At 42.6% G+C, this 15463-nt stretch overlaps 1 protein-coding gene across 4 annotated transcripts; it reads left to right on the plus strand.

The window, feature by feature from the left end:
- Window positions 1-2: 2 nt before the first annotated feature.
- Window positions 3-1941, plus strand: mcee (methylmalonyl CoA epimerase). Of its 4 annotated transcripts, none has more exons than XM_039004195.1 (3): window positions 3-55; window positions 1149-1498; window positions 1629-1941. In XM_039004195.1, the coding sequence occupies exons 2-3, from the start codon at window positions 1190-1192 to the stop codon at window positions 1779-1781; spliced, it is 462 nt and encodes a 153-aa protein (XP_038860123.1). In that variant the 5' UTR covers window positions 3-55; window positions 1149-1189; the 3' UTR covers window positions 1782-1941. The 4 variants fall into 4 exon arrangements, with proteins under 4 accessions (XP_038860123.1, XP_038860098.1, XP_038860106.1 ...); XM_039004170.1 differs by lacking the exon at window positions 3-55 and adding an exon at window positions 62-252; XM_039004178.1 differs by lacking the exon at window positions 3-55 and adding an exon at window positions 62-252 and having other exon boundaries at window positions 1155-1498.
- The last annotated feature ends 13522 nt before the right edge of the window (window positions 1942-15463 follow it).

Consider the following 15463-nt stretch of genomic DNA (forward strand, 5'->3'; position numbering starts at 1 on the left):
AAATATTCTCCCCCCAGAAACAATCTCTGGTGTGCTATAAAGATCCGGATAGCAGGTCAGGTTTAGATTTAGCTAGCTGGATAGACAACATTAATATCCTAAATAACTTTATTTACAAGTGCAATGTACGGGTTTTAATTGAAAAGCAACATACGTGTACTCTATCCCATTGTCTTGACATTCAAAGCAATTCGCTATCCTACGTTGCACGAATCTTCGAAAATATGGCGGCGTCGGTGTTGAAGGTTGCACGTACGTATAGATAGCTATCTGTTGTTGTTAGCCAGCTTGCTAACGTCAGCTGATAAATATTGTTTCACATGTAATAAACAGTCTCTTTAGACTTGTATCTCAGGCTACACAACAAAGTAAGCTAAATCCACCGTTGTTTTTGTTGATAATTGGATATTGAGAAGGGTGAGCCGGTCAAGGATCGATTCGGACAAGGTGGTAAATTGTATGACAAGTGACAGTTTTATTCAGAGTGAAGATATCTGGTACAAGCGTATACGGTCTCGTTCCTTCGGCTCATAGAGAACCTCCAGAAAAAGCCCAGATAACAGAAATGCATAGACATTTTATACAACACAGAAAGTAGGTTGAGTCTGGAAGTTCTGGTCCTTTGGTTGGTTCTGGACAGGTTGTTGTCTTCTCAGATTGGTCCTGATGAGCTGGGCGTCATCCTTCTGAGTCTTATAGCAAAAGTTCTTTGTTATCAAATGTTCAGCTAAGCAGGAGATTTTGTGTGTGCGTAGTCAGCCCTCTGTCCTTGGTTATGTGTGTGTGTCTCATTATTTCGTGAAATGCGGACCCAAGCACTCTTTTGATCAAAGCCTTTCCTTATCAGTGTTTATGAAAGGTTTACGTCAGCCCTCTGTCCTTGGGTGTGTGTGTGTCTGTCTCTGTATCTGTTTATAAGTGTGTGAGAAACCCTGCTTAGAAAGAAGTTAGTTATAACAATGTAATAGCAATATGCTTGTGTTATTTTAAATGGTATTTATTACATTAGTGCAGAATTACTTTTAGCAAGTGTTTCCTGTTGCTAGCTACTTGACTTATCCAGGTAGCATATTCAATCAAATACGATTCGTACTCGTCAAAAAACTGTATGGTATAGTATGGCTGAACTAAATACTTTATTTATTTAGTTACAGGTCTCTCAAAGTGTGTTCGTCACACTTGTTCTCCAATGCTGAGGACAATTTCAACCTCAACACCACTCTGCCAAGGTATTCCAGGATCTGTATGGAAACTGGGAAGGCTAAATCACATCGCTATAGCTGTACCAGACATGGAGAAAGCCACTGCTCTTTACAGAGATGTACTGGGGGCTCAGGTCAGCGATAAAGTTCCCCTTCCTGAGCATGGAGTCTACACTGTCTTTGTGGAGCTGGGTAACACAAAGCTGGAACTGCTGCACCCACTCGGGGAGAAGAGCCCCATTGCAGGCTTCCTACAGAAGAACAAATCTGGTGGGATGCACCATATCTGCATTGAGGTGAGTCAGTCTTAGCAATGCTGCATATGCTGTTCAGCCCACACGAATGGGCTGTATTCATTCACTCTATCCTTGTCCCCTCATCTGTTCTCTAATGTAATCATATTGTATGTTATTTTTGTGATTTCAGGTTGATGATATCAGTGCAGCGATAGTGGATCTGAAGGCTAGGAACATAAGAACCCTGTCAGCTGAACCACGGATAGGCGCTCATGGGAAACCTGTCATGTTCCTCCACCCAAAAGACTGTGATGGAGTACTTGTGGAACTGGAGCAAGCTTGAATACCCACAGGTCTCATAAACTCTGTAGGTCACAATTAGCCGGTTTGAAAATTGATTTATTATTGCGCTTTTTCCACCAGTAATAATGATAGCAAAGATAGATTTTTTTACATGTATAATAGCACGGCTTTGATCTATGAAATATAATATATACACTACTGGTCAAAAGTGTTAGAACACCTACTCATTGAAGGGTTTTTATTTTTACAATTTTTTACATTGTAGAATAATAGTGAAGACATCAAAACTATGAAATAACACATGGAATCATGTAGTAACAAAAAAAGTGTTAAACAAATCAAAATACACCGCTCAAAAAAATAAAGGGAACACTTAAACAACACAATGTAACTCCAAGTCAATCACACTTCTGTGAAATCAAACTGTCCACTTGAAGCAACACTGATTGACAATAAATTTCACATGCTGTTGTGCAAATGGAATAGACAACAGGTGGAAATTATAGGCAATTAGCAAGACACCCCCAATAAAGGAGTGGTTCTGCAGGTGGTGACCACTTCTCAGTTCCTATGCTTCCTGGCTGATGTTTTGGTCACTTTTGAATGCTGGCGGTGCTTTCACTCTAGTGGTAGCATGAGACGGAGTCTACAACCCACACAAGTGGCTCAGGTAGTGCAGCTCATCCAAGATGGCACATCAATGAAAGCTGTGGCAAGAAGGTTTGCTGTGTCTGTCAGCGTAGTGTCCAGAGCATGGAGGCGCTACCAGGAGACAGGCCAGTACATCAGGAGACGTGGAGGAGGCCGTAGGAGGGCAACAACCCAGCAGCAGGACCGCTACCTCCGCCTTTGTGCAAGGAGGAGCACTGCCAGAGCCCTGCAAAATGACCTCCAGCAGGCCACAAATGTGCATGTGTCTGCTCAAACGGTCAGAAACAGACTCCATGAGGGTGGTATGAGGGCCCGACGTCCACAGATGGGGGTTGTGCTTACAGCCCAACACCGTGCAGGACGTTTGGCATTTGCCAGAGAACACCAAGATTGGCAAATTCGCCACTGGCGCCCTGTGCTCTTCACAGATGAAAGCAGGTTCACACTGAGCACATGTGACAGACGTGACAAAGTCTGGAGACGCCGTGGAGAACGTTCTGCTGCCTGCAACATCCTCCAGCATGACCGGTTTGGCGGTGGGTCAGTCATGGTGTGGGGTGGCATTTCTTTGGGGGGGCCGCACAGCCCTCCATGTGCTCGCCAGAGGTAGCCTGACTGCCATTAGGTACCGAGATGAGATCCTCAGACCCCTTGTGAGACCATATGCTGGTGGGGTTGGCCCTGGGTTCCTCCTAATGCAAGACAATGCTAGACCTCATATGGCTGGAGTGTGTCAGCAGTTCCTGCAAGAGGAAGGCATTGATGCTATGGACTGGCCCGCCCGTTCCCCAGACCTGAATCCAATTGAGCACATCTGGGACACCATCCACCAACGCCACGTTGCACCACAGACTGTCCAGGAGTTGGCGGATGCTGTAGTCCAGGTCTGGGAGGAGATCCCTCAGGAGACCATCCGCCACCTCATCAGGAGCATGCCCAGGCGTTGTAGGGAGGTCATACAGGCACGTGGAGGCCACACACACTACTGAGCCTCATTTTGACTTGTTTTAAGGACATTACATCAAAGTTGGATCAGCCTGTAGTGTGGTTTTCCACTTTAATTTTGAGTGTGACTCCAAATCCAGACCTCCATGGGTTGATACATTTGATTTCCATTGATAATTTTGGTGTGATTTTGTTGTCAGCACATTCAACTATGTAAAGAAAAAAGTATTTAATAAGAATATTTCATTCATTCAGATCAAGGATGTGTTATTTTAGTGTTCCCTTTATTTTTTTGAGCAGTGTATATATCAAAATAGCCACTCTTTGCCTTGATGACAGCTTTGCACACTCTTGGCATTCTCTCAACCAGCTTCACCTGGAATGCTTTTCCAACAGTCTTGAAGGAGTTACCACATATGCTGAGCACTTGTTGGCTGCTTTTCCTTCACTCTATTGTCCGACTCATCCCAAACCATCTCAATTTGGTTGAGGTAGGGGGATTGTGGAGGCCAGGTCATCTGATGCAACACTCCATCACTCTCCTTCTTGTTAAAATATCCCTTATACATCCTGGAGGTGTGTTGAGACATTGTCCTGTTGGAAAAACAAATGATAGTCTCACTAAGCCCAAACCAGATGTGATGTTGTATTGTTGCAGAATGCTATGGTAGCCATGCTGGTTAATTCTAAATAAATCAGTGTCACCAGCAAAGCACCCCCACACTATAACACCTCCTCCTCCATGCTTTACTGTGGGATTACTGTGGGAAATACACATGCAGAGATCATCCGTTCACCCACACCGCATCTCACAAAGACATGGCGGTTGGAACCAAAAATCTCCAATTTGGACTCGAGACCAAAGGACAAATTTCCACCGGTCTAATGTCCATTGCTCAAGTTTTTTGGCCCAAGCAAGTCTCTTCTTCTTGGTGACCTTTAGTAGTGGTTTCTTTGCAACAATTTGACCATGAAGGCTTGAGTCACACATTCTCCGCTGAACAGTTGATGTTGAGATGTGTCTGTTACTTGAACTCTGTGAAGCATTTCTTTGAGCTGCAATTTCTGAGGCTGGTAACTTTAATGAACTTATCCTCTGCAGCAGAGGTAACTCTGGGTCTTCCATTCCTTCATGAGAGCCAGTTTCATTATATCGCTTGATGGTTTTTGCGACTGCACTTGGAACAAACTTTCAAAGTTATTGAAATGTTCTGTATTGACTGACCTTCATGTCTTGACGTTTCTCTTTGCTTATTTGAGCTGTTCTTGCCATAATATGGACTTGGTCATTTACCAAATAAGGCTATCTTCTGTATACCCCCCTACCTTGTCACAACACAACTGATTGGCTCAAACGCATTAAGAAGGAAATAAATTCCACAAATGAACTTTTATGAAGGCACATATTTTGATTTGTTTAACACTTTTTTAGTTACTACATGATTCCATATGTGTTAGTTCATAGTTTTGATGTCTTCAGTATAGGTGTTCTGAAACTTTTGACCAGTAGTGTATTGGTTTGCTTTCCTTTAAAAAAATGTTTTATAATAATCTTTATCTGCCTTAAAAGTAAGTGTCTATTTGCCTCTGCTGTGAATAAATTATATTATCGACTCTAAGCACTTATGGTGAGTAAATTCACATGTATTAATTCATTTTCACGTGTACATAGATAAATGTTTTTATGTGAAATAACTCTTATTTTCACACTGATTTAAACTGAGATGATAGAGTTGCTGGGGAAATATTTACTTGGAGCGAATTCAATAATCATGCACCTTTCAGCTGGCTCTCAGAGGAATGCTCTCTCTCATTGTGAAGAAAAGCAAAATGGCCTTTTGATTTACAACTTCTGGAAATGTAATTTGAACTTGCTATGCAACAGGACAAATGTCTTAATATAAAAATTTATGAACTGATAAGTATATTGAGTTTAAAAAGGTTGTTTCAGTGTACTAAAACCATTTAAGCTTAATTGCATGGACATTTTAAGAACCCTGTCCAGTCTTATCTTTAGTGTTGCAGCAGGCTTTTCTTATTTCCTCAGTGCCGTAGTTCTCCAGGCTGTTAGGAATTGGAGTGAAGAAATGCAAAAGGAACTTCCTCACAGTTTCTGCATGAATATAAATGCATAGCCTTCAGCATATATTCCTAATGACATTAGTCAGGCTCTTGTTTTGGAACTACATTTCAGGCAATGTGTTTATGTCGCTGACTTTCTGCGGTGTTAAACATGTAATAGTTTAATTTGATGTGAAATACGCACATTCAGTAGCTTTGCCAATAATTTGTCACCAGTCTGGTGCCTAGATCAACTTATCTTCTGCAGCAGAGGTAACTCTGGGTCTTCCATTCCTGTGGCGGTCCTCATGAGAGCCAGCTTCATCATAGCGCTTGATGGTTTTTGCAACTGCACTTGAAGAAACTTTCAAAGTTCTTGAAATGTTCTGTGTTGACTGACCTTCATGTCTTAAAGTAATGATGGACTGTCATTTCTCTTTGCTTATTTGAGCTGTTCTTGCCATAATATAACATAACATTCAATAATATAGACTTGGTCTTTTACTAAATAAGGCTATTTTCTGTATACCCCCCTACCCTGTCACAACACAACTGACTGGCTCAAATGCAGTAAAAAGGAAAGAAATTCCACAAATTAACTTTCAAGAATACACACCTGTTAATTTAAATGCATTCCAGGTGACTACCTAATGAGGCTGGTTGCAATTGCCAAGAGTGTGCAAAGCAGTCATCAAGGCAAAGGGTGGCTATTTGAAGAATCTGAAATATAAAATATATTTTTATTTAACACTTTTTTTCTTACTACATGATTCCATGTGTTATTTCATAGTTTTGATGTCTTTACTATTATTCTACAATGTAGAAAATAGTATAAAGAAAAACCCTTGAATAAGTAGGTGTTCTAAAACTTTTGACTGGTGGTGTATCTTGGTTACATAATTATTCAACCCTCTGACAGTGATAACAGCTGTGAGTCCTTCTGGGTAAGTCTCCAAGAGCTTTGCTCACCTGGATTGTACAATATTTGCACATTATTCTTTAAAAAATGATTCAAGCTCTGTCAAGATGCTTTCATGTCTTGCCATAGATTTTCAAGCCGATTTTAAGTCAACTGTAACTAGGCCACTCGGGAACATTCAATGTTGTCTTGGTAAGCAACTCCAGTGTACATTTGGTCTTGTGTTTTACGTTGTTGTCCTGTTGAATGGTGAATTTGTCACCCAGTGTCTGTTGGAAAGCAGACTGAATCAGGTTTCCCTCTAGGATTTTGCCTGTGCTTAGCAATATTCCATTTGTTTTTATTTAAAAAAAACTCTAGTCCTTGTCGATGCCACCACCATGCTTGAAAATATTAGGAGTCGTACTCAGTTGTGTTAGATTTTCCCCAAACATAACACTTTGTATTCAAGACAAAGCGTTCCTTCTTTTCTATCTGTCAATTAGGTTAATTTTGTGGAGTAACTACAATGTTGTGGTTCATCCTCAGTTTTCTCCTATCACAGACATATACGTTTGTAACTGTTTTAAAGTCACCATTGGCCTCATGGTGAAATCCCTCTCAGGCAACTGAGTTAGGAAGGACTCCTGTATCTTTGTAGTGACTGGGTGCATTGATACGCCATCCAATGTGTAATTAATCACTTCACCATGCTCATCTGCCAATAGGTGCCCTTCTTTGCGAAGCATTGGAAAATCTCCCTGGTCTTTGTGGTTGAATCAATTTTTGAAATTCAATGCTCGACTGAGGGACCTTACAGATAATAGTATGGGTGGGGTACAGAGATGAGGTAGTCATAAAAAAAATCATGTTAAATACTAAGTCCATGCAACTTTTTATGTGACTTGTTAAGCAAAGTTTTACTCCTGAACCTATTTAGGCATGCCATAACAAAGGGGTTGAATACTTATTGACTGAAGACATCTCAGCTTTTCATTTTTAATTAATTTGTAAAAATGTCTAGAAACATAATTCCACTTTGACATTGAGTGTCACTGGCCTACACACAATACCACATAATCTCAATTTAATCCGTTTTACATTCCGGCTGTAAAACAACAAATAATGTGGAAAAGGCAAGGGGTGTGAATACTTTCTGAAGACACTGTAATTATTTCATAACTTGCCACTGGAGGCAAAGATGAATGGATTTACTGCGTGATATGAAGTACGATGGTTTCCAATCTCGTCCTATTTCTGTTATGTAACGTCGTTTTGTTAAATATCATCACTCAATGAGCTGCACACTGATGCGTTAGGAAGAATTACTGGCTTATACATACATTCTCTTCCCATTCAATGACATTTCTTTAAATTCGTTTTTTTTTAAAACAGAAATGTCACCCTGTTATGTGACTGGTAATTTGAGGTAAAAACAAATATTTAACCTCATCCAATTATACAACAATAACATTGTAGTTATTTTTGTCACTACCATAAAAGCAGTGGCAGATTTAGGTATAGGTGACATGGGCAGCCTATACCCATGGTGACATTTGCGCGATTGGTTTTCAATCGCTCATTTGCACATCACGTCAAGGATATCATATCACCGTGTGGGACTGGGTCAATTAACATTGTCGGGGTGGGCGCCCTGATTCTAGTTTGTAGGTGGGCTATTGCCTGGGAAGGTCTCCCACTCAGAAGTACGAGATGGGGCGGGGGTAGGTTGACCTCAGGTCTCCACACTGGAAGCCCGAGGTAGGGGAAGCGGGGGAATCTATCAAATAGCTCACCCCTAACTTTGTACAGTACTAATGCAATGAGAAAAATCTGTCACACTACGAAATGCTACCAAATTAACCACAATTCATTCATAATACTGTGAATATGTTGTAATGAAACAGCAGGGAGCAGGTCTCGAACCCTCGACCATCTAGCCCGAAGTCCAGCGCGCTATCGACTGTGCCGCAAAAGCATGCTCGAGCGGCATAGTCGATTTCCGCGAAACCAGGGTCGTTACAATATAGTTTCACAGACATATTGTTGCATTTTTTTCTGGTTTGTGCGAAATTGTTAAGAATAATATTAAACCAGTCTGCACACCACCAATGTGAATTGGTTTAGTCTTGACTCTTGGTTGACAGTGTTGGGGGATAGGTAATGTATTGATGCTTGAGTGCCAAATCAACACATTTGTTTCTATTTGTCTTTGTTACTTAAAAAAAAAAAATATGAGTCTTATTTTTGTGTTTTATATTTGTATAGTTTTAAATGTTATGATTATTTATTTGTGTTGTTCCAAATGTCTGAATAAAAATTACAGTTAGTGCAGAAAATATGATTCAGAGGTTTTCTTTCTCTCATCCATGCATGATTTATGTTAGGCTATAGATTGGCTATAGATTTGCTTTAGCCTATTAATTGTGACCAACAAAAAATAAATAGGATGGCCAATTATGATGTTTTTTGTATCACGGGTCGCACTGCACTCTTTTGTAAGCCAAATGTTTTTCTCTCCATTATCTTTTCAGTCTCGGTAGCTGGGTGGGGTTCGAGTCTATCGCCTCTGGTTGCCGCCACTCCATGGTAACGACCCGAGAAACACAAGTGTTTTACAAACTCTGTGGGAAACCCAATGGGGAGAACTGCAGTGGGGTCTTTATACACGTTCCGGGGCCGCTTCAACTGGTACTTATACTTTTCAGATTCCGGGGCTGGTTCGCTTTCTCTCGATGTAATCTGATCCCGTGCAAGTGTCTTGGAAGCATCATCAGCTTTCACAATTCTGAAAGGGAGGTGACTTGAGCGACCGAAGAACATACGTTGAATTCAGCAGGTAAGATAGTGTGGCCTTCATTTATCTACAAAGAAATGTTTGATTTATCATTACCGGTGTGTCGAAAAGAAAGGTGCTTTTTGGTCCATTATTCCTAGAGCATCTTTGGAAGACAGCAGACAGCAACCATGGCATAGGCTCATCATCTGCAACTAGCTCATTCACCAATATGGATTTTTAACCGCCTGTTCGACACACTTTTAATGCGGGTAAATGTGTCTATCCAATACACGCTGCATTCTCATTTGCTTAAATGCTGGGAATATAAATCTATTCTGAACAAATGTATTGTCAAAATTGTATCTGAAAATGATGGTGTTATATTGGGAAAAACATTCTGTGGCCACATCTACCTCAGATGTCATAATTGTAGCAGGCTGTGCAATAAAGTACCCTAGCCATTGATAAATATTGAAAAAAACATTTTTTTGTTGACTTGTGTAATTGTAAGGTGATCAATGCCCTCTCTCTCTCACACACTCTGTATCTCACTCACACACACCAGCTCCATAATCATGAACAAAAAATGGACTGCTAATGAAAACTGTCTGCTTTTGATGCTCTTGGGGTTGTTTTCCTTTGTCTGTTGTGTACCACTCAGGTCCAGAGCTAGCCATACAAGAGGACAGAGCAGACAGCACACTCACTGTTATTATTGTTGGTGTGTTCTATAGAAACTCAAGGAGACATGTCAGGGTTGGTAAGCTCAGTGGAGTCAACTCGTGTCCGATCTGTCTGATGCTGCTGCATATTGATAGAAATGTATTTGAAAGCCTACATAAAAGCAAGCCCAACTAAATCTGAAATTTGCCTTTAAATTAGACCAAACCATGTTCTGATTACATTTAGATTGTCCTTTAGTCAGGCTTGGTAGGAATTATAACTGCTTCAAGACTGTTGAATTGTGAGATGACACACAGATGACAGCTTGATGACAGCATGTTTGGATTTTTTGCCTTAGGGGTTTGATGTCAGTCTTAGCTCAATACAAATTTTAATGAAGGCCTTGATGTTTTTATTCATATACACTATATATACAAAAATATGTGGACACCCCTTCAAATGACTGGATTTGTCTATTTCAGCCACACCTGTTGCTGACAGGTGCATAAAATTGAGCACACAGCCATACAATCTCCATAGACAAACATTGGCAGTAGAATGGCCTTACTGAAAAGCTCAGTGACTTTCAACGTGGCACTGTCATAGGATGCCACCTTTCCAACAAGTCAGTTCGTCAAATTTCTGACCTGCTAGAGCTGCCCCGGTCAACTGTAAGTGTTGTTATTGTGAAGTGGAAACGTCTAGGAGCAACAATGGCTCAGTCGAAGTGGTAGGCCACACAAGCTCACAGAACGGAACTGCAGAGTGCTGAAGCGCCTAGCGTGTAAAAATCTTCTGTCCTCGGTTGCAACACTCATTACCGAGTTCCAAACTGCCTCTGGAAGCAACGTCCGCACAATAACTGTTCGTCGGGAGCTTCATGAAATGGGTTTCCGTGGCCGAGCAGCTGCACACAAGCCTAAGATCAACATGTCCAATGCCAAGCGTTGGCTGGAATGGTGTAAAGCTCGCCGCTATTGGACTCTGGAGCAGTGGAAACGCGTTCTCTGGAGTGATGAATAACGCTTTACCATCTGGCAGTCCGACGGACAAATCTGGGTTTGGCGGATGCCAGGAGAACGCTACTTGCCCCAATGCATAGTGCCATCTGTAAAGTTTGGTGGAGAAGGAATAATGGTCTGGGGCTGTTTTTCATGGTTCGGGCTAGGCCTCTTAGTTCCAGTGCGGGGAAATCTTAACGCTACAACATACAATGACATTCTAGACGATTCTGTGCTTCCAAATTTGTGGCAACAGTTTGGGGAAGGCCCTTTCCTGTTTCAGCATGACAATGCCCCCATGCACAAAGCGAGGTCCATACAAAAATGGTTTGTCGAGATCAGTGTGGAAGAACTTGACTGGCCTGCACGGAGCCCTGACCATAACCCCATCGAACACCTTGGGATGAATTGGAATGCCGACTGTGAGCCAGGCCTAATCGCCCAACATCCGTGCTCAACCACACTAAAGCTCTTGTGGTTGAATGGAAGCAAGTCCCCGCAGCAATGTTCTGTCATCTAGCGGAAAGCCTTCCCAGAAGAATGGAGGCTGTTATAGCAGCAAAGACGGGACCAACTCCATACTAATGTCCCATGATTTTGGAATGAGATGTTCGACGAGCAAGTGTTCACATACCTTTGGTCATGTTGTGTATCTTGCTTTCAGGATGACTGTAAATTAGATTACAGTAACATGATGACTGATTTTAAAGATTAATAAATACCAACGTTTTTTGGGTTGTTTTACATAATACCCACTGTGCGCACACTGGTTGAATCAACATTGTCTCCACATTTCAATGTAATTACGTTTAACTAACATGGAATAGACATTGAATTGGCATCTGTGCCCAGTGGGTAGTCTCATATCATGAGCAAGTTCATCACCAAATAACATTTGCGTGATAATACTTGCACTTTATTGTGACGTTACATTCACATTTGGAAATTCTACTTAGTAAATGGCCATTCTGTCCTAGATTAGGTGTCTGGTTTTAAAAGGGCCCCTGGGGAGCCGGGGGAAGGTGTGTGGCTCTGGAGGCACCTCGGTCCCCAGCAGGTGGGCTGACTCCGTGTCCGAGACCAGCTCCACGTTCTGGCTGGCTGGCGCCTGGCGGCCCGCCTTCTCCTGACCCTCTCCCCTCTCCTAGCCGTCAGAGAGGGGGGCCCCTCTGCTCATTCCTGTTTTATGTGTGCCACAGGAGCTGAAGGACAAACACTGTGTCGCAGCAGCCTGTTGGAATGCTATTTATGCAGGAGAATTCTAAATTGGACTCTTGTGGATGAGAGAGAGCCAAGAGAGAGGTTGTACATGGGGATCTGGTTTCCCTACTGCTCAGGCTGAGGGTGATGATTATTACGACTGGGACAAGCGAATCAACTAAGGCTTGGCTTGATCTCTGTTTTTTCAGATAAATGGCTATTACCATATTTACAGCATTATACTGTACACTTAATCAAGATAAGATAATTAGATTCGGCTGTGGTCCTGTGAATGACAGAAGCAAGCTACGTCTTCATAGTAGCCTAATTCAAATGTTATGTTTGAACAGAACCGTTTTCACCTCAAAAGCTACTGTCACACATATCTGTTTATGATGTATGATGTGTCCTTTCATTTCTTTGCAAGCCAGTCATGTAGGCTACTGATGTCCAAGGCCAGTCAGTTGCCCCCTGGCGGGTTGTGTCCAAGATAAGATGTGTTGAAGGTTGGAGAACTCTCTCTACTGCCTCTTGTGGTGTTTCTAGACACGTCTCTCAGCCTGCAGCGCTCCCAAGGAAATCAGTTTGAGAGTTGATTAATGTAGGAACTCGTTTGAGAGATGGCAATTACCACCCCAGTTATTGCATGGTATTACTGCCTGGAACATTAGTGTATTTTTGTAGCAGTACAAATGGAAACCTTTTATCAGTAGCTTTTCTGTTTTGAGATAATTTAAATGTCATATGCTATCTCAAAATAAATAAATAAACTACTGTTCAGGAGTAATTTGGTTAAAACAGTCTTTGTGATCAGATTTTTAGATAGCAATCCAGGTGAACCATTTTTGTAATTTGTAACCTGGCTCAGAAAGTAGAAAAAAATGTTTTATATTTGACACAGACACCTCAATCAAATGTATTTATGAAGCCCTTTTTACATCAGCCGATGTCACAGTGCTATACAGAAACCCAGCCTAAAACCCCAAACAGCAAGCAATGCAGATGTAGAAGCACGGTGGCTAGGAAAACCTCCCTAGAAAGGCAGGAACCTAGGAAGAAACCTAGAGAGGAACCAGGCTCTGAGGGGTGGCCAGTCCTCTTCTGGTTGTGCCGGGTGGAGATTATAACAGTACATGGCCAAGATGTTCAAACGTTCATAGATGACCAGCAGGGTCAAATAATAATAATCACAGTGGTTGTAGAGGGGGCAACAGGTCAGCACCTCAGGAGTAAATGTCAGTTGGCTTTTCATAGACGAGCATTCAGAGTTAGAGAAAACAGGTGTTGTAGAGAGAGAGAGTGGAAAACAGCAGGTCCGGGACAAGGTAGCACCTCCGGTGAACTGGTCATTGTTCCATATCCGCAGGCAGAACAGTTGAAACGGGAGCTGCAGCACGACCCGGCGGACTGGGGACAGCAAGGAGTCATCAGGCCAGGTAGTCCTGAGGCATGGTCCCAGGGCTCAGGTCCTCCGGGAGGGGAGAGAGAGATAATTAGAGGGAGCATACTTAAATTCACACAGGACAAATACTCCAGATATAACAGACTGACCCTAGCCCCCGACACAACTATTGCAGCATAAATACTGAAGGCTGAGACAGGAGGGGTCGGGAGACACTGTGGACCCGTCCGACGATACCCCCGGACAGGGCCTACCAGGCAGGATATAAACCCACCCACTTTACCAAAGCACAGTCCCCACACCACTAGAGGGATATCTTCAAACCACCAACTTACTACCCTGAGACAAGGCTGAGTATAGCCCACGAAGTTCTCCCCCACAGCACGAACCAGAGGGGGGCGCCAACCCGGACAGGAAGATCACATTAGTGACTCAACCCACTCAAGTGACGCACCCCTCCTGGGACAGCATGGAAGAGCACCAGTAAGCCAGTGACTCACCCCCCAGTAATAGACACCTCTGTATGAATTGTGTATGTGAGCTGACGTTTTAAACCTGTGGTAATGTTCCTTTAGTACAGGATGTTAACCCTGCAGGAGAGCTGTCAGCCATGTGCTATCACTGTGTTATGAGAGATGTGGCTGTGAATTTGGGATGAGGAGAGTATAATCAGAGGCTACTCTTTGATCTCATGGCATTGGGACAGCTTTTTACACTCTAAAACATCCCTGTATGGCCGAATGTATTTCCTTCCTTTTCAGAATAGCTTAACTGTTTAGGGGGAATCCATCACATGGCCACTTTGTGTTGTTGCTTGTCCACAGTTTAAAATGTTCTTGAATTTCGTGGGATTGGTGTGGGCTTTCAATTGCCAGGATGGTTGTAGTATGTCATCCGGACGTGTATGTTGGAAAGGGGATTTGCATGTTTTCTAGAAGTCGTTGCATCACAGGGACAAGCTGTGTGATTACAATCTTTCATGTTTTTTTACATTTTGCTGGGGAACTCCGTCAACATCGAGCCCACTGTTAGTCATACTATGCTGTATGATGGCTTCAGAATACTCTGCTCATCTTCCTTCGCTATCTCAGTGTAATGCTAAAAGTGAACAGAGAAATACAACTTTGGAACATCATTTAAAGAACTCAAAGTAGGATTATTTCCATTTAGTCAGAATTGTTCATTCAAAAGCTGAAGCTTGTGGCTATATATTTGTCTTTTGAGGCACTGATGTTCATTAATATAAAAGCGAAGTTAAAAACAGCAAGTCATCAGGTGTTTTTTAAATTCTCTAGTGGTTAGTGAGTGATGATGGCAGCCCCCATTATGCCCTGCTAGGAAGATTAGGTAATTAGCAGGGCCACCTGACCTACCTGCTGTGGAGGGATGGGAGGGACACCGGTTACGTATTTTTAGACACCGCATTTACCCTCCCTTACCCACCAGGTGTTCAGTTAGCACAGTCTAGTCTAATGAATGATGGGGCTCTTCAAGGGGAAATCATTTCTCGGTCCACATAGAGGTTTGATTGTTCAATCATAGTCATAGCAGGAAGGATGACTTAGTACCAAGTCGTGATACCTGAGACTAGAGGTCTCCCCCCCAGATCTTTTACTTTGTGTTGAGGACAGAGAGGGCCCAAGGCAGTCAAGGCTGGCTTGGTTAGTGGCATATTGATTCAACACCCTTCTCGTTGATCATTTGTAACCATCATCCTTCAAAATCCGACGCCTTCTTTAAAGTGTGCTGTTTATCTGCAGGGATGAGAAATGAGGAGCACTCTGATATTCTGCCTTTTTGAGGGTTTCATAGCTAGGGTGGGAAGCCTTTTGATGTGAGCTGAGCAGTTTCCTTGCAGAGGGAAAACGGAGAGAGCCAGCCCCCCGCCTCTGAATAACTCCCACATTGTGTGTGACTCATATCTGTCTCTAGTAGAGAGCATGTTCCTCCTCATGCTCCTGCTCCTCTGTCAATAACCGCTTTACACTGCTTGCCTGCCACAGTTATTTCCCTTCCGTCTGTTGCTGGCGTCACACTGAACGCAATCACACCTACCTACTCTCCCCGACCCGCCCGGCCGAGTGTGAAGTATGAACGGAGTGTGCTGCTGGAGGAGTTTTGG

Source organism: Salvelinus namaycush, chromosome 1 (genome assembly GCF_016432855.1).
Source record: "Salvelinus namaycush isolate Seneca chromosome 1, SaNama_1.0, whole genome shotgun sequence".
In the NCBI taxonomy this organism is placed as follows: domain Eukaryota; kingdom Metazoa; phylum Chordata; class Actinopteri; order Salmoniformes; family Salmonidae; genus Salvelinus; species Salvelinus namaycush.